Source organism: Centruroides vittatus, unplaced genomic scaffold, assembly GCF_030686945.1.
Source record: "Centruroides vittatus isolate TY-2023 unplaced genomic scaffold, ASM3068694v2 contig_926, whole genome shotgun sequence".
NCBI classification, from domain to species: domain Eukaryota; kingdom Metazoa; phylum Arthropoda; class Arachnida; order Scorpiones; family Buthidae; genus Centruroides; species Centruroides vittatus.
The window spans coordinates 2,772,494-2,792,361 of record NW_027122612.1 but is presented as its reverse complement, the minus strand read 5'-3'; the positions used below and the strand labels follow the sequence as shown (position 1 = coordinate 2,792,361).

The 19,868-nt window shown below is 29.7% G+C and overlaps 2 protein-coding genes across 3 annotated transcripts in view; one reads left to right on the top strand and one right to left on the bottom strand.

Annotated features, from left to right (window-relative positions):
* Positions 1 to 19,868, top strand: part of Jwa (PRA1 family protein Jwa) — a 124,576-nt gene that overhangs the window by 55,659 nt on the left and 49,049 nt on the right. The window lies entirely within an intron of this gene.
* The window catches only part of Ipk1 (Inositol phosphate kinase 1), a 49,859-nt gene that overhangs the window by 3,499 nt on the left and 26,492 nt on the right, over positions 1 to 19,868 (bottom strand). For both annotated transcript variants that reach the window (XM_067281696.1, XM_067281695.1), the window contains exons 4-12: positions 15,137 to 15,203; positions 13,324 to 13,451; positions 13,011 to 13,106; positions 11,588 to 11,646; positions 9,086 to 9,158; positions 8,046 to 8,131; positions 3,295 to 3,434; positions 913 to 1,057; positions 576 to 681 (exon numbers count right to left, since the gene is read on the bottom strand). In XM_067281696.1, coding sequence (XP_067137797.1) covers positions 576 to 681; positions 913 to 1,057; positions 3,295 to 3,434; positions 8,046 to 8,131; positions 9,086 to 9,158; positions 11,588 to 11,646; positions 13,011 to 13,106; positions 13,324 to 13,451; positions 15,137 to 15,203 — 900 coding nt within the window. The remainder of the gene's footprint in view (positions 1 to 575; positions 682 to 912; positions 1,058 to 3,294; positions 3,435 to 8,045; positions 8,132 to 9,085; positions 9,159 to 11,587; positions 11,647 to 13,010; positions 13,107 to 13,323; positions 13,452 to 15,136; positions 15,204 to 19,868) is intronic.

The window sequence follows — 19,868 nt, the reverse complement described above, 5'->3', positions numbered from 1 at the left end:
AGAACAATGAATAATATAATTCTGATTCAAATAAATATCATGGGCTTAAATATGTCATTTTATGTCACAGAATTACTTCCCTTATTCTACATTACACCCGAATAAAAACTTTTCCATTTTTTATACACCTATATAACTCAAACTGGTTATTTTTAGCACCCTCCAAATCCAAGATTTAGAAGTTTTATTATACTTAATCTAAATATGATTTCTACTACTTTCTTAAACGTATTAGAAAAAAATTTAAAAACTTTTGTTGTCTTTTCTTGTTTTATCTTAAAAAAGAAGCAATAGGTTTTATATATGGCAGTTCCATGAGACTTCGGGACAACGGTGACTCTGATTCTTCCAACTAAGTTGAAAAGACAATCATAGTTCCAATAGTAGCAAAATAAAGCCATTCCAAGATCTTTATCTGAAGAATTTAGAGGTAGAGAATCAACATTCATGTGTTATAGAAGATATGCTACTTCAAACTGTGCATATTCTGCAAATATTACATTCTATATCTAATGTTGGACTGTGTGTGTACATGCACACACGTGTATGCATACATAATAATAATTACTAAATACCTTTCTGGCCATATATGATATTTCTGTTTCAGAACTTTGTCTTTCATGTTTTCCTATTTCTACAGGGATTTCATTTCTTGGATAACCATCCACCAGATGAAGATTACTGAAACCAAAAATATTATTACATGTATAAAGGCAATGAAAATGTAAAAACTGTTTGAACTTATTATAATTTCCATTTAAAAAATATTCAATGTCAATTATTGAAATAACTGGAATGAATGTATCTTCTTGACCTTCAATGCCAAGAGGGTAGGCCTAAGTTTGTGTTTATCTTGCAAACACATCTTAAACAAAATATATTTTATGCTATTAAGTATTTTCAAATCCTTACCTGTTATTTAAGAGATCACTACATGAGCCTTTTATTTTCAAATACATAGAATATATATGTGCAATATCAATAGAATCTAATTTCTGCAACTGAAGAATTCTACCCAAAACACAACTTGAAGGTAAACCATCTGAATGTTTCCTTTCTGAAAATTTAATTTCTTATAAAAATCATATATTAATAATCATAGGCTGTAGATACAAACATTGCACAAGGCTACAATCTCGTTTCTCCTATGTAATTGCACTAGGTAATCAACAGTGATCTATTCATTGGTTTAGATACCACGACTCCACGACTCCTTTTTCGTGGTGACAAATCCTATCACGGATCTTACGAAAGATAATGACGTAGTTTAAATAAAGTCATAGAGCATCCAAAGATTGGTACAAGGTTTTTGTCCAGTTAAAATACTGAAATGAGAAGTGGTTGGACACAGTCAAAAAACGAGTGGTGAAACTATGACAGATTTCTCTACCTGGTCTCGAGTGAGACATAGCTTTGTGCAATGTATGTATACATATCCTATATAAATATATATTTGTTCAGATAACAAATGAGTTAAAATATATAAAAGAAGAAAAGCATTTTATAGCCATATTTGTTTGTGAATAAATGTTAAGTGATAACGTAATTTGAAAATTTATTTCAGTCGCATTACTTTTGTAACAGGAATAAACAAAAAACAATTTCATTTTTGACCTGTCTTTAATGTTACATAAATATGATATTTAAATAAGAAAACTATAATCAAATTTTTGTTTTAATTAAATTTTCATGTTTCCTAAATTATTATTGGTTGAATAAAACAATTTTAATATGGATTGTAGTGGTCAGTCCCTAGGATAATGTCTTTATTATAAAAGGCATGCTTGGAATGTGTTTTCTGAATCTAAACATGAAATAATAACATTTATTATGACATTGTCACAATGTTCTCAACTCTTTTATTAGTGCCTTGACCCTTTACATCATCCTTTTCCTGTTATCAATAGAGTTGTGCCAATCATCTATCTAACTCAGTCCAGAAAAAATTTTGAATTGAAATAATGTGACTTCTGTGCAAACTGAACGTTCATCTGTAGTTAATTGGGAGCCTCATGCCCTTAAGCTTTCCGCATCTGATCTCAACTTTCATTTATCTATAGCAGGCGTGGCCAACAGTTTTTGCCCCCGGGTGAATTGGAAAGAAAATTTTTTTCATGGGCCAAACGAAATATTAAAATTTAAAAATGTTAAATACAAAAACAATTCATTTAAGTAAATAAATTAGTATTATATTTCTAGCAAAGCACACAAATTACTAAGTTAAATTGTATATCTTGAATTACTGTCTAACATACATTATGATAAATATTAATATTTTAAATTTATCATTTTTTTTTAATTCTGGAACTTTCACACAGACAAGTACAAAAGTTGTAAATCTCTACAATGGAATTATTTTAAAAAATAAAGAAGTAATGCAAATCCATTTGACCAATTATTGGAAGTTAAGTAGCTAGTATTGAAAGATTAATTGCGGGCCGCATAAATTCATTAAGCGGGCCGTATGTTGGCCACGCCTGATCTATAGTCTATTATAATCATAAGTTCGCACCTACTGTAAACAAACTAAGACACACCCCTTTGGTTATTGGTTTAAACCTACGTCCATCAATTAGAAACTGCATTGCATCTCATTTGTCCATGGAAAATAGTTCCTCCTTATTTATAAAATAATTAATGAAATACTGGTCACTTAGCAATTATTATAAATGTAGCTATTTCATATTTGTTAAGTTGTTATTTTTAATGAATATTTACACATTTTGAATAATTAAAAATAAACTTTTTCCGGTCACAGTTCCGCTGAAGAAAACATCTAGTGTGAAATTTTGCCATCAACAGTGGCATGCAGCTGCGGGCATTCACAAATATGGAGTGTCATGTTGCATTATGTAGATGTGGAGAAGGCACTTTCAACATCATTTGTGATGTGGATTTGTTTCTCATTACATATGGTATCTTCAGCTTGCCTTTATACTTATGCATTCTGGAGATATTCATAATTTTAAAGGGTCAGCCCAGAGTGGGTCTAAAATGCTTTCTTCATGTTAATAAAGAAATATATTCTGTTGCACAGAACAAATTAACATAAATCACATTTTAATATTGCATGAATATTTGCAAAACTGTTGCAAAACATTAGAAGAGACAATGTTCAAAATTTAAATGTAAAATTTTTGTAACGTATAATCAAATAAAATAAAAATACAATTATAAAACAAAAAAACTATTTGAAATCTTTTAGAAATATTCAATCTTTGATATAATTTTCACTGTTTTGTTTTTATTAATTAATTATGATATATAATATTTATAAATCAAATTTTTACAAACCATTTTGTTGCAAATAATTGCATGAATATTTGCAAAACTGTTGCTTATGTGACATATTGCTTTGAATATTGCTAACTTCTTCAGAATTAAATGGTGAGAGTAAAGCTTGGATCACCAAATCACAAAAAACATCCAATTTTCTGAAAATAAATAGAAATTCATTTTGAATATTTTTTTGTAATTATAAAACTATTAAAAATTAATTATAAATAATTTCTATTTTAATTTTATTTAAATCTTTCGACTTTTAAAAAGCTCGGGAATTTAAAATCTAATCCATTTTAATAGATAATCAGAATTCAAGATATAATTTCAAAGTAAGAGAAAATCTGGTTAATTTAGTAGATACTCAATCCAACATTGTAAATATGATAGAATATATACAGTATTTGATTACAGATACACTAAGATAATTTTAACATTTATGAAGTAAAGTAATCCAATAACAAATTATTATTTTAAATATTTCAAATTTTAGTAATTTATCTTTATTCAGAACATTGTAACCTGCTTATGCTTACTGAGCCATTAATACTTCAATTCATTTTATTTATTTATTGGTTTATTTTCAACTGAACTTCCCAAATAGATGAACACAAACGGCAAACATTCTCTTTTATATTGTGTGAATTTTAAATCAGTAAACAAACTAATTAGGAAGTGAATTGTCTTTCAAACATTTGTAAAATATTTTGAAATTTCTCTTTAAAGAAGTTTTCATTTGAATAAAGTTAGTGTTAATGAGGCTAATGTTTTTAATCAAAATTTTTTCTTTCTTGACAAAGAAAGAAGAAAAATTTGGGCTTTAAACATATAGTCAAATTATCATCAAATGCACGTATTAATGCAAACAACCATGTTTTCTTGTAACACCTCTTGTCTACTCAGACTTGTCCTCCAAAGCTTCGTTACAATTCTCCTCTTTTTCACTCTTACTCTGCAAAGCATTGTCTCTGATTCGTCGAGTAAATTTAAAATGCAGTATTTCCTGATTCCAGTATTTTGAAGATTGCTTTGCCAAGCACCTGATACCCATGTAGCAAAACCAAAGGATTATAATGCACGTGACAGGAAAATGTTTATTTCTGGTTCTTCCACATGTCTTCGGCATATGGAAGAACCAGAAATAAAGATGTAAAAAAGCCTTCTCTCTCTTAATACACCTAGTAGTGAATATAAATACAGGAAAATGTTTATTTTTTATGATTCAGAATGTACAAATATTCATTAAAAATACCAATTTAACAAATATGAAATAACTACATTTATAATCATTGCTAAGTGACCAGCTATTTTCGGCTCATCTCTTTAAAAGGGACATTCACCTTGATCTCGATAGCACTCTGCTATAATAGTAGTATGAACTATACACAGTTTGTAAGATTTATTGCAAAAACGCAAAGGATTCTTCACTCGTGCGTACAGGACAACCTAGGTTTTTGAAGCAGTGAAAAATGAATAAAAACCTCGTCTTATACAGAAGTAAATACAGTATTTGAGTTTTTTTCGGCATGGAACACATTATCATATTTTACATTAGTTTCTATGGGAAAAATTGTTTTGCTTAATGAGTGTTTCGCATTACGAGTAAGGTTCTGGAACGAATTATGCTCTTTAAGTGAGGTTCCGCTGTATCAGTTTTTGGTTTGTTTAGATTCTGAGCAAATTTAATTAACGCTAAACAAAAAAGAATTCAGTTTAAACTTTTTCTGGAGTAGTTTAGCACTTTTTTGGGCTTGAATCTATCATTTCTAGTTTATTCAAGAAATTATAAATGATTGTACACCTACACATTACAGTCAAAAACTGAAATTGCCAGAACGTGATCTTACTAGCTAGAAGTAATTGTAACACTAAGACATCCCTATATAATTTCTGGGGAAACTATTATTGATGTAAACAGAACCAATAACTGGTGTGAAGAAAACAAAAAGCTAACAACTATCTCAAGACAAATGTTTTCAAACTCCTACTGAGTTCTTCATCGGGTGCTGTAACAGTTACTAGATGAAACGTCATTTCAAAACATAAAAGCTTTTATTTGAAAGAAATAAATTTGAACCTCTTCTTACCAAGGTGAAGTTGATGTGCTTTGAACAAGGCCATTCATTCGACCAGAAAATTTGTGTATTCTAAGTTGGCAAGGGAAATTGAAAACTATTCATTCCACCAAGATCCAGTGATCTTGTCTGTTGAAAACGCCAAGCTTGTTAATATCCAGGATAGACTGAGAATCAATTTGAGGAAATGGTACAAGAAAAAATTTGAATGAATACTACATTTTCAAGTTCCCAAGTCATAACCACCCTCTTTCCCATTTGTGGTATGGGGTGACATAGAGCTACTGGGATTTATGATGAAAATCTTGAAGTATGAACCTGCATTTGCAACCCCCCTCCTAGGACAAATACAAGATGCTTCATCCCCGATTTGAAGATACTGCTGCGAGATCTCTCAAATAGGCAAAAGGAGTATTAATTCTGGATGACAACCTTCAAGAATAAAAAAGCAAGAGAGTTCCAACACGTTGGGAGTCCCAAAGTGTTGGAACTAAGTGAGAAGCTTTGATGTTCTATTCATTGGATGCAACTAAACAAGGTTACTCATCAGAGCCAACAAAACCAAAGCACCGGTTCTCATGAAATGTGACTCATATACACAGGGCTTAAGTGAGTACATAGAACAAACTCAATGTGAAAGGGTTGAAGATGGGTACATCAAGAAACTACAATCTAAGGTTAAGTGTTTTGCCTGCACTAAGCTAGCTGGGTGCCTGGCTCTGGGTAACAGTTCTTGACTTCCTAGATGTCCCTAAATTGTTTATGAAGACCCATAAGCATGGGCAACAACTCCATCCGGTTATAGACAAAGCTAGAGCACCCACTCATCTGCTGGAAAAGGTCACCCAAGCCCTTCTCACACCCCACCTAGAAGGGTAACCTTATATTGTCACAGGCTCAGTGGAGCTCATACAGCAATTGAAAGAAGTCTGCCCTCCCCGGTACATCACTGTTTTAGACTTTAGACCCCTCCATTGAACTTCCTCCATGATTTTGTGTGCTCCAGGATATGTTGTTTCACATTGTCAATGACGACTCTCTCCATCAGCATATCCTAGAAACAGTCTACTTAATTTGTTACAATTTGATTTTTCAATTTAATGGTATAATCTACCATCAGGGAAAGGGAGTCCCAACGGGTAGACCAGTATCGAGAGACTTATGTGAGATGGTAGTCCGACAATTAGAGAGCAAAGTCCTCCCCAGCATTCTTCTTTACAAGAGGTATATTGACAACATTATTATTTTTTGAAATTACAGTTCCGGATTTAACGGCCTTTGTCAATACCATCAATAACAATTCTTATGGGCTGATCCTGGAGGTATAATTTATCAAGTCCATATCTGTAACCTGTCAGGTTATATGCAAGAAGCATCATGGAATATTGGTTACATGAAGCCATCAAATTTAATATTCACTAATTTCATGTTTTACAAATTTAGAACAGAGATCTGTTCTGAATGTGAGCAGCAGCATTGTTAATACCTGTCAATACCTCCTTTGCGATTAAAGTAAATACTAATGACAAAATATCTTGAACACATCATGTGTTTCTTTGTGCTTTAATTGTTGAAAGAAACTATAGAAGTGTCTTGTGTTTTTTGCCATTCACAGTGCCACAAGACCTATTATGTAGTGATGAGTGTCATTGTTTAGATTGTAGTGATAAATTTTTTAACTAAATTTTTCACAACTAAGGCTGCCAGGTACTTGGAGATAAAATCAAGGACAAAATGAATTCTTCCCAAAAGATATTGGATGCTTCAATTCCAGGACAAGCCAGTTGTGTATTCTTACTCTACCAGTAACAGAAAGAGATTTAAAGTGTGAAAAAAAAGGTACTTCATTGTAGGAATGGATTTTAGAACACAGTCCTTGCAGATAGATTGCAGACAGAAAAAAACTGAGACAACCCCAGAAAACCAGACATCTGGCAACTCTATTCCCATCAAAAATCTGTTCTGATTTTCCTGAAATGCTAGCAAACAAAATTTTGTTGCATTAGGCTGTTAAATTATTTATATTCAACACTGGAAGGATATTTAATTACAATCAACCTGCATTAAAAACAAAAACAATAATTTAAAAACCTTTAGTTTCAAACACTAAACTAAACATTTTTCCAAAAAAAAAATTTGTTAATTACAAAATATATAATTAGGTTATTTCTGTGTATATTTAAAACTAAAATTATAACTTAAAAGGCAGAAGTGTGTCAGAACAGTGCCGACTGGAATTTCGAATTTGCTGACTGGAATGCTTTCGGCATTGATGGAGTCCGAACTTTAAGGTCACGTTGGGTCTACTAAACGAACAAACACGCATCTTGTGTAACACCTTATAATTGTTTCTCAAATTTCCTTTAATGGTTCGCTCTATCCCATCAGTAATTCAGTCTCACATCTGAAGAAGAACTGCCAACAGTTTGAAAACGTTTGTAGTGATCTGCATCCTTTATTTGTTTGTTTTTTTATATCACACCGGTTATACGTTCTATGAGTGCAGTATTTTACACATCCCAGTGTTTTGCAGTGTAGTGTAGGGTATTCGGATAATCAATGCTCTACTGTATTATTGTTTTCAGCATAAACATAAAGAGGAGGAACATATTTTTCTTTTTCCAAAAAATTTTGTTAGAACAAATACAATTAAGTAAAAAGTTAACTAATTTAAGTAAAAGAAATTCTTACTTTTCATGTGATTCTTTTCCAAAAAATTCATCCATTAATGGTAAAAGATCTGCTTTATTCTCTTGACAAAATATTAACTTTTGATTCTGAAATTTGGTATGAAAGATATTAACAACAAAATTATTCATTATTAATAACAACAGTAAATAGAAATGCATCATTTCTAATAGAATAATAAAATGAGTTATATATCTTTAATTTTTTTATATTTCAATCTATTTTGTTGGATACAGTCAAACTATAATAATCCAGATATGTAATTATATATCCTACTGAATGGTGTCATTATGGGGATATCTTTTGACTGTCAATATAGACATAAATACAATAAAGGATTAACTGCTTGCTGTGGTAGCCAGTCTGTTTGTTTAAAAAAGAACAAAAAACAATTCCAAAGTCTTATCTTTGTAAATGAAGAAAAAAAATTAAGTTGAATTTCAAGTGTAAAAATAATGCTGTCACAACATAACGAACATAAATGGATTGCTATGACCCTCAAAAATTGTAAATATATATAAGAATTTGCTTGATAAATTTAGGTAAATATGAGGTCTGTTCAAAAAAGACTGGACTTTTGTCATAGCATATGAACCATTGCATCAATTGATTCTGGCAAGTGGTGCCACCTTGCAGCAAACTTGGTGCATCATACTGCTTCACTTTGACAGCTCTGATCAGTTGGAAATCTAGTTTTTAGATTTGTGTATAATTAGTTAATGTAACTAATCAAATTTTGCTTTAGATCGTTTCAACAACACATTATTAGCAAGATATCAATTAAATTTATTATATACTATATACAAAATTGCTTCTATTCAAGCTTTTAATGTTAGTTACTCATGTTAATTTAGTTTTATTTATATAAACATACATAAAACTAAATTAGCATGAATAACAAACATGAAACGCTTGAGTGGAACAATTTTATATTTATAAATAAAATGCTGGAAATGTAAAGATGAAGGTGATTACAAGAAAAATACCTGTTATAGAATATATTTCAATGATAAATATATTTCAATTTATGCAATAGTACATACCTTGAAAATTTTTAAATAATTTTGAGGAGTTTCTAATAGTTGTTTAATTGCATACTGCATACGCATTTTACATCTGAAAATTACAAATTAAATTAAAATCAAACAAAATTAATAAAACATTTATAATTAAAATTTGAATTTTCCCAAGTTTTAAAACAGTAGTATATTGATTTTTACAAGCATTAATCATTTATGACTAAAAAAAATCATTATATAATAATTTAGATTAAAAATTTTGTATTTTTTTTTACTAATGAAATAAATGAAAAAATTGTAATGATTCAAAAAAATGAAATAAAACAAAAACTACTACTTTCAAAACTTTAATAAATCAATATTTTATATTATTAAATCAACATAAAAATCCCATATATTTTTGGATTTACAGACCCAATTTCAGAGGACACAATCCAAAAATAAACAGCATAATGTCTACAATATCCCAGCAAAGTTGGACATACTGTAATCAGTGCTATTACCATCCACCTAGAAAGCCATACACTATTTAGAGAGCTGAAGTGATAAAAATAAACTACATACTATCCATTCATATACATCAATGACTTGATATAATGAATTTCAATAGAATGCACTCCTACATAACAATACAGATAATCTATGTAGTACAATTTATCTAGTCTAGCGGTTCCTATAGTGTGTGCCATGGCTTCCTCACAGGGGTGCCACAAATGTTATAAAATTTTTATAATGTTACAATTTAATGTACTTGTTAGAATTTGACATAGGGCACCTTGGGAAAAGCAATGGCGCTGCATTTAGCAAGGGCGCCGAGAATCAAAAAAGTTTGGGAACCACTGATCTAATCTCTTCAGATCCTGCTGCTTTTATTTCATCTTGCTGTAGATTACAGAGTTAAATTAACAGTTAAAACAATTCAAAATCGATTGGTTCAATTTACAATAATCTGTCAGTCATTTGTACTCTTTAATTGCCAATTCTTAAAACACTATTTTGGTGTATCAATATATTTTCTATCAACTGGATAATTAGATGAGAAAAACACACCTTTAAAAATCCAGCAAAGAAATTTACTAATAAAAACATTTTCGATCAGTTTAACCGATCTTCAGTTACGATGAAATAAAACGTGAAAATAAAATGTAAATTTAAAAATAAACGATAACCAGAATTCTAAAATAAATACATAAATAAATAACTGAAATTGTAGTTGCGAATAATAAATAAATAACTACAAAAATAAAACAAACAATAAAAAGTAAAAATAGATGAATAAACGTCCCTTAATAAAAATGTCCCTCATCATAACTGAAGATCAATTAAACTGATCGAAAACCTTTTTATTAGTAAATTTCTTTGCTAGATTTTTAAAGGTGTGTTTTTCTTGTTACCATTTTGTGTTTCTAAATACACAAGAAGCTAGTAAAAAAGCTGGAAGAAAACAAACAGTAAAGAATGTCTGAGTAGGATGAATGGTAAGTTGATAAGCAGTGTTTTTTCACATAACATGGGTTGTTCATATATGGAGCAGAAAGGGTTCTTTCTTACAATGTATTTTTTCACATATAAAACCCACATTTTTTGGACCCTAAGGACTACATTAAATCAAGTAACCAGTGTAACAAAAAATTTTTAAATTTTACAATCATCAACAAATGAACTACAAATAAAGTTGTTGCAAATAAGCAAGCAACAACCCTCGAATTTTGTCGATCAGAAGTATACATTTTTTTTTCAACTTATAGGCCAAGGTTTAAACTTTCATAAATCGTGTGATAATGCAGGTTTTAATAACGCGATTTCCTATAATGAGTAACGGATCCCCCGCATTGTACGGGACTCTACTATATAGTCAAACACAAGCAATTAACAAAAAATATGTAGATAAGAAAAATAACAATAATAATTCTACCATACAATCACATAATATAGTACACATTAACAATTCTACAGTACAAAACTAAACAAAAACCATACCATAGAGAGAGATGCGAGATTAGCCTTAAATATTATCTCAGATGGGCCTCCAACTGGTGCAGGGCCAGTATAGATATTAAGATGTATTTTTAGATTGTGTTATCCTGAAGATGGATATATGGCTCTAAGAATATATGGGATTTTTGTATTTGCTCTAATAAAACAGTTTAATGTTTTTTAAGAAGTAAACAACATAAAATTTTATGTTATTTTATATGATCTGTAAAATGTTGAAATTTTCTTTGGAATTTCTGAATAAAGCAAAATTATTAACCTAAAAATTAAAAATTATATGTATGTTGTTTTAACAAAACTTTCTTATTGTAAATTAGTATCCAAACTATAAATAAAACACATAATATACTACACTTTACTTTTGCATAATTTAAGAATTATAATGTTAAATACTAAATTTTGAATGAAGGCATTTAATAATTTTAAGTTTTGAATAAAAATCTGCTGATTCAATAAATCTATAAAATGAAAATACGTAATGTAGATAAAAAATAATCTATTCCAATTTTTAAAAATATATTTAACACACACCCACTGAATAAATCAAGAGGACAATATCCACTTTTTCTTTCAATAATCATTTTCTTCAACTGTAAAACAGAAATAACTTTATATTGAAAATCATATGATGCAAATTACATAAAATAGTAATACATAATTAATATAAAATGTACAATTTATTACTGTTAATAGATACTATTACAGTTATTAAATATATCAGTAATTATATTTGTAGAAAAATAATATAATTTAGATAATAATTAACCTACAAAATTAATTCCAAATTAACACCTTACATTTTTTCCCTGATTTAACAGTTTAGCTAAAGATGACTCACCAGTAAAATATTACCCAAGTTAATTGAATTATTGAAATAATTATTATAATGTAATAAATTTTGGATTTGCCATTTGTAAATGAAGTAAGTTTTAAATAATACTTTTGCGCAAACAATAAAAGTCAGTTGGCCAAGGTGATTAAAGCATTTATCAGAACCCTGAGGGACCTCAGTCTAATTCTGGGTCAGATCCCTCAGAAATTTTTCATGGGTGGTCCTTATCTGGATATGTCAGACTCCATCTTTCACATCTGGCTATCCCACTGTGGGGAAAGCCAGATGTTAAAGACGACTAAATACATGACTGACAAGGAAAACGACTTTTAACATTTCCATTCTGATATAAAAGTTTTTACCTAACATGATGATGATGATTTTTTTCTGCATAAAATCAATCAATATAAAAAGTATTTTAATTATACTTAGTAATGATGAATGTACAATTAATAATATAATGCAAAAAAGAAAATTATATATTGAATGATAAAAAAAAAAGAAAAAAAAATACAAATTACCTCAAAGATTTAGAAAATTATATAACAAAACAGAAGATTTCTGACATTTTAAATTCATTTATTCTGAACAACAGAGGAATAATTTTAAAATGAACATTTTCTGTTCATTTTAAAACTATTCTTCTGCTGTTCAGAATAAATGCATTTAAAATGAAGAATCATATCAAAAACTTGATTAAAGAAATCATTTTTACAAAATAAAAGTTTAAATATGTGCAGAAGTGCCAGTTAGTAGCCTAATTTATATCCCACAGAAAAATCTACAACAAAGTCAAATACAAATTATCCAAAACAGTTTGTCAATTAACAATATCCAACTGACAAAGAAAGGGAAAAAAATATTATAAATTCCTGGAATTTTTTTGTTATTAATATATACGCAAAAACTTACATTAATGCCAAGAATTCAAGTTAAGCTGTGTCAGGAACTTACAGAAAACAACAATAGTGATTTTTCGATATAATTCCAAGCATTTTCTGTAGTTTGTATCAATTATTTCCATATTTCGGAATGAAAAACCAAACTCGTTTCTGAATGATCTTTCGAGGAATTTTTAAAAATCATTTATAAATTTTATTTAAAAATAAACTAAGAACATACCCTATAATGTTGTCTCATACAAAAAGAACATACTCCAGTTTTCAGTATTTGATCACCAGATAAATTTCCTGCATTTTTCATATACCCTTGTTTTGGCTGTATGGTTAGAAAAAGAGTTACATTACATGTTTTTGAATAAAATAAATTTTTCAGAGATATCTATACAATGAAAAACAATTATTTAGTTTAGTTTAGATAGAGAATAAAAACTAATTTTATGAAAAATACTATTTCTGATTAATAACAAATATAGTTTTATGAATAATTAGTATCTTAAATAATAATAAATTAACTTAGAACTAACATAACATACTTTTATTTCTATACTAATAACAGGTCCTTTAGAGGAATAATTGGCTAACTGGAGAGGAAGCAAACAGCAATCTCGTAACATTAATGCATAAGTAGAAATTTCTTTTACATTTTTTGTACATCTGTGTGCTGTAAATAAAATTTGAATTAAAAATATAAAGTTATATAGTTTTTAAAAATAAAAACAATATATTTTTCCTAAACAATTATAAAAATATTGTATCAATCAAAACAAATTACTTATCATTGTTGCTTGACAAAATGAATTATAATCCATTTGATTTGATATAAAGAACTAATGTATTATAAGCTGTGTCATTGGTCTCAATTCCTGTTCGTTACAGAATAATGTGACTTGCAATGGGATCAACCGACACATTAGGAGAAGAGAGAATTATACTCTTAATTATACTATCAATGAGTACAATCCATACTAAATCTTAATCTCATGTCACTAATAATGATGTGACGACACCTTACGACACAGTCATCTGGTATATTATAACCAATCAATCTTTTTCTCTTAGAAGAATATACTATATTTACATTAACTAATAAATGGATAGCAAAATTAAACAAAAAAAATCACAATTAAAACACAAGTTCTACTCACAATTGCTCATTCTGGAGTGAAAGTATAGTTCAAAACCTCTTAAAGAATCTTTTTAAGAGGTTTTGGAATCACTAGAAATATATAAAGTCAAAAAAAAAGTAGTAGTATTAATTTCAAAGAAGAAAAACGACTGTCCTATGCATGGTTAGTATTACTTTAAAACCACAACCAGACACATTTATAACATTAAAATAAAATTTGTAGTAGTATGTTTGAAATGCTCGTAATATTTTGTATCACACTTTATGATAATGATGTCATGCAAACAAATTTAAACATAAAGCATTCGATAAACGGAACATTTTAAAAAAATGGATATTTACAAAACATATTTCTCACAATGTTTGAAACATTCTGATTCTATAACAGTTGACCTGATGAAGATCCAGACAAAGGATTAAAAATGTTAGTCATTCTAAAGGTGATAATATACTGAAGATTTATAAGTGTAATTAAAAAATGTCTTCAACAAATTATAATCTATAATGATTGTAATCACAAATAACAAAATTATTATGTTAAAATGATATACTAAAGTATTTCTTATAAAAAATATTGAAAATTCTCATTATTGTTTAATATCATTTTGTACTGAAATTTACAGAATAGGGTGTCTATTTTAATTAGTTTCCCAAAATCTCAAAAAGTACACACCATATAAGATTTGTTTGCATTCAGACTGCTTAGCATCTCTCTAGAGAGCAGTGAATAGAGATTCTTTAATCACAATCACCCAGTATATCAGAAATTCAATATTACCAATACTAAGAGTCAATGAAATTAAGCCATTCACATACTGGTATTAAACTAGAAACTTAATTTTGGGTAATCACACAAGTCCAAGAACAAAGCGTACAGTAAAGGAAATGAAAGAGAAAAAAATCAATCAATAAAGAAATCTTATTGATTGATTTTTTAACAGCAAGGGAGGAAAATTTTATTTTTCTTTCCTCGTTGTTTAAAAATCATTGCAATAAACATTTCAACTAACTAAATTTAGTCAACTCTGCTTTATTAATTGTATAGTTTCACATACAAAATTGAAATATTTATTATTGAGCAATGAATTATTATTTAATTTATATAGTTTCATAAAGTTATTAATTTCCATTTTAAACAATTTATTAATCAATTCTGACATTCCAAGTTAGAAAAATAATAATTATATTTCAAAGAAATTCATTTCTATTTCATTATTTACCTGGTCTGAGGTTCTGTACTATTTTGTTTATCATTTTGACTTGATTGGCAGGTAGATGAATAAGAACCTATAATAAATTATTCATTTTTAATTGATATTTTAAAATAGCAAAATTTATTACTGTTTATTTAATTACTTAATCTTAAATAAATAGTTTGAACTCAAAAAATGGTTAAAGACTAAGGAATGTATATTAAATATATACCAAAGTCACAGCATAACAACATAAATCAGTTATTTATTGGAGTTATCTAAAACACAATTTTCACTAAATAAAAGTGTCGTTATAGTAATGATATATGAAGCATTTATTAAAGAATTATATATAAAATCTAACATACTGTAGTTATAATAAGATTTTTTTAAGGCTGATTGCAACCTTTTTGGTTATGCATACGATCTCCAGGAGATGGCATTAAAAATTCTTAATGTTTTCTTTTGCTATGGAAAAATGCTTTTCCAAATTTCTCAAAAATGCAGGTAGACAGAATGAAACAGTTTTTGCATTAAAATTAAATTTAATTCTTCTGTAAACAGACAATTCAAAATTTTGAAAATTAATAGAAGAATTATATAAGATTCTAATGTAAAAAGTGGTTCTGCCTGCTTCTAGTTTCGAGAATTTTCAGAAGAGGATTTTTCCATAGAAAAAGCATTAAATATTTATCACAATCGGCTAGAAAATGTATGCATAACCAAAGGGGTTACAATTGGACTTAATAATATATTTTATTATTATTTATTGATCAACGAATTAATGAATGAATCAATCAATCAATCAAAAAATAAAATAGTTTTGGGAACCAATAATTATTCATTTTGAAGTGTGTTGGTCTTCTAAAGTAAGAAGCTTTGTTTTTCAATTTATTAATATTAAGTAAGCTTTACATGCTTAGATTTTGTTCAAGCTTGTCTGTGAAGACCACATTTGCACTGATGGTCCGCACATCGGGAACTGACCCAGAGAGGCTTGAACTTGCAACCTCTATTTGCCATGTGGTGCTTGCCAGTTGTGCCACCTGGACCCCAAGCAAGCCTTCACTTCCAGATGTATTTAAATTTTAGGTTTAACCTTATGCAGTTAATCACAGAGCCTGTTTGCGATTAATTTGTGTTGTTTGATATACTTATATATATATATATATATACCTCGTGGGGTAAAACATTAGCTGGCTGAGTGCTGTTGTGGAGTTGTACTTAGGCTGTGGACACAGGAGTTGTCCCCAGCCAGCACTGTGATTAACCATGTAAGGTTATATCTAAAATTTAAATACATCTGGAAGTGAAGGCTTACTTGGGTCTGGGTGGCACAACTGGCAAGTGCACCACATGCGGGTTCAAACCCTGCCCTGGGTCAGTCTTTTCTTCCAGATCATTCTAAGTTATTTAATAAATTATTAAAATTATAATTATTAATTTAGTTAAGAGATGGCACCTAACATCTACCTCTAGTAACAAATTACTTAGTTGATTCATAAAAACCATAAGTTTTAGATACATGGAGTTTATGAGTTTATGGAGTTTATGAATCAACAAAAACTACCGGCACAGTTTCAAAATACGTCTAAATTACTTAGTATTAATCATTAAATTAGTGGAATTATAGCTCGATTATTTAGGTGATCATTTGATGATGTTTCTATATGCATTCAATGAATTTTTAACAAAACAAAATTAAAAAGTAGCAATGATATTGTTAAATCTTTTCAGTTGCCTGTAAAGCGTGATTTACACTAGATGCGAAGCATAACAAAGTAAAAAGTGAAAGACAAAATGTGAGTGTGTGTGAATCTTGCAAACTAAGTTAAAAATTTTCATGTCAGCCAATGGGAGTATGCAACAGCTAGCCGTGTTGGCAAGAGCAAACCAATGAAAAAGTTTTCATCTCGACTAGAGTTTTTGACTCACAGCAGGAAAAGCAAAAGATTCATATTGAAAATAATACTGGTATATAATTTGTACCGAATTTGTACTTAATTTTGATAAGTCTACACAACACAGTAAACAAAGAAAACATTAGCATGGTAACTACAAGTATATATCAAATTTTTTAAAACACCATCTATTGGTAAAAGTTAAAATTGCAACCATGCTTAACACCGCTTGCAGTGTAAGTAAAATTCACTTCACTTGCCTTGTTTTCTCTGTTCACTCTCTTCATTTTCAAGCCCTTCATAGCCAGTGTAAATCGCACTTTACAGATTGCTGAGACAAATACTGAATGACAGCAACATGTTTAGGTATTACAAGAAGAAATGTGTACCATTGACCAAAAAACATGAGGAAACCAGGTAGAAATTTGCTAAAGAATGCCATGATTCAAGTGACATATGAACAAGGTAATATTCATTTGTAAAATAGGGCTGGCGGAAATACAGTATTAACAATGTAAAAACATGTAAACAGATAATAGAAATATCATCTTTACTCGTCATGTCCAATCACTAGGAACAAACTATTCTCCACAGCACAGACAACCTTTCTTTAGAGGCTATGCCTCTGCCTGTGCTCATCTCTGCTGTGGAGAATAGTTTGTCCTGGTGATTGGACATGGAGAGTAAAGAAGATACTTTTATTAATATAAATAAACATCACTAACCCGATGAGTATATAATAAAATACCAACAATCGCCTTAAAAAATCGGGCTATAAATTAGCCACGATTTTACAAATTACTTTATATCAATCATTTAGATTGATATAAAGTAATTTGTTACTAGAAGTAGACATTAGGTGCCATCTCTTATCTAAGTTAATAATTATAATTTAAGTAAATATTAAATAAATTTAGAACCTTCTGGAATAAAAGAACTGACCTGGGGCTCGGCTTGAACCCGCAACCTCTGCTTGCCATGTGGTGCTCTTGCCAGTTACGCCACCTGGACCCAGAGTGAGTCTTTGCTTCCAGAAGTATATTAATTTAGATATAACCTTACTTGGTTAAATACAGTACTGGCTGGGGACGATTCCTACTTCCACGTACTAAGAACAACTCCACAACGGCACTCAGCCAGCTAACGTACTACCCAGCAAGGTATATATATATAATATAAATAAACATCACTAAGCCCGATGCGTGTATAATGAAATACCAACGATCACCTTAAGTTAAGTTAGCTGGCTGAGTGCCGTTGTGGAGTTGTTCTTAGGCCGTGGACATAGTTGTTGTTCCCAGCCAGTACCGTATTTAACCAAGGTTATATCTAAATTAATATACTTCTGGAAGCGAAGATTCGCTCGGGGTCCGAGTGGCTTAACTGGCAAGCGGAGGTTGTGGGTTCAAGCCCCGTCCCAGGTCAGTTCTTTTATTCCAGAAAGTTCTAAATTTATTTAATATTTACTTAAATTATAATTATTAACTTAGATAAGAGATGGCACCTAATGTCTACCTCTAGTAACAAATTACTTTATATCAATCATTTAATTAGCCAATTTACAGCCTGATTTTTAAGGCGATCGTTCGTGTATCATGATATTTTTATTATCTGTTTACGTGTTTTTACGTTGTTAATAAGGTAATATTCAGTAACACAAAAAAACTTTTGTTGAAAACATTTGTTCCATCAATAAATTTTTCTTTACTGGATTTCAGTTGTTTTGGAGTTATTAATAAATACATCCAAGTGATTCTTGAATGTATTTAGTATTAATAATTTCCATTTTTAAATTTATTCTTTTAGTTTGGTATATTTAAAAGTGTAAATAGAATTGAGACCATTTGACTTATAAATTTAAAAACAACAGAATTGATATAAATATTAAATTCTAATAATTTTGTCTTCTTTGGCAATGGCAACTTCAAAATGTTACTTTGGCATACTTTTCACAAAGTCTTGAAGCTGAGAAACAGAAATTTTAGACCAGGACAAATTGCATTCTGAAGTTCACACTGTATTAAACTGACATCCATTGGCAAAAACTAGATGAACAAGTATTGCCCAAATGTTCTCTGTAGGATTTAATCAGGACTGAGTTCAGGCCAGTTCACGACATTCACATGTGTTCCTCAAGCCAGTTTTTTGTTCTTTTTGGAACTATAAACAAGAACATTATTCTGTTGAAAAATGTGCCCACAGAATGGTTAACTAAAATAAAGGCCTAAGTGCCTTAACTCTTTAAGCTCTGAAAACTTTCTCCTACTATGTAGCTCAGTGTTTTTCAACCAGGGTGCCGCAGCACCACGATTGGGGTGTCGCGAAGTTTAACACCTTTAGGCATTTTCTTGGAAATTTACTTAAGTGTAGTTCAAGATAACTCATTGTCAGTATTTCAACAAAATTCAATGGACTTAAATTTTGATTTTGAACACGTAGAAACATTATTTTTGCATTAAAATGCTACTTAAAATGCTGTCAATTTTTAAAATTTTTCTTCCCGGGGACTGAATCCCCTCTCCGGACTCAACCCCAGCATTGCACATAATATTCATTTTTGCAAAAGATTCATCTGTCTCCCATTAAAGCCCCCTTTTTCAGATTTTAGATCCGCTGCCGGTCAAGGGTGCCGTGATTTTTTATTTTACAACCAGGGGTGCCACTCTATGAAAAAGGTTGAAAAACACTGATGTAGCTGAAGACTGAATTGTTTTTACCACTCAGCCTACAAGGAGAACTTGTATAGGAAAACCAGTCAAACAACTTTTGTATCGGCTGATTTTGTTTTGAATGGATAAGGCTGATTTTATGTTTAAAGAATTAATGCCTTTTTTGAGTTTTGTACGCCTAACAAAAAC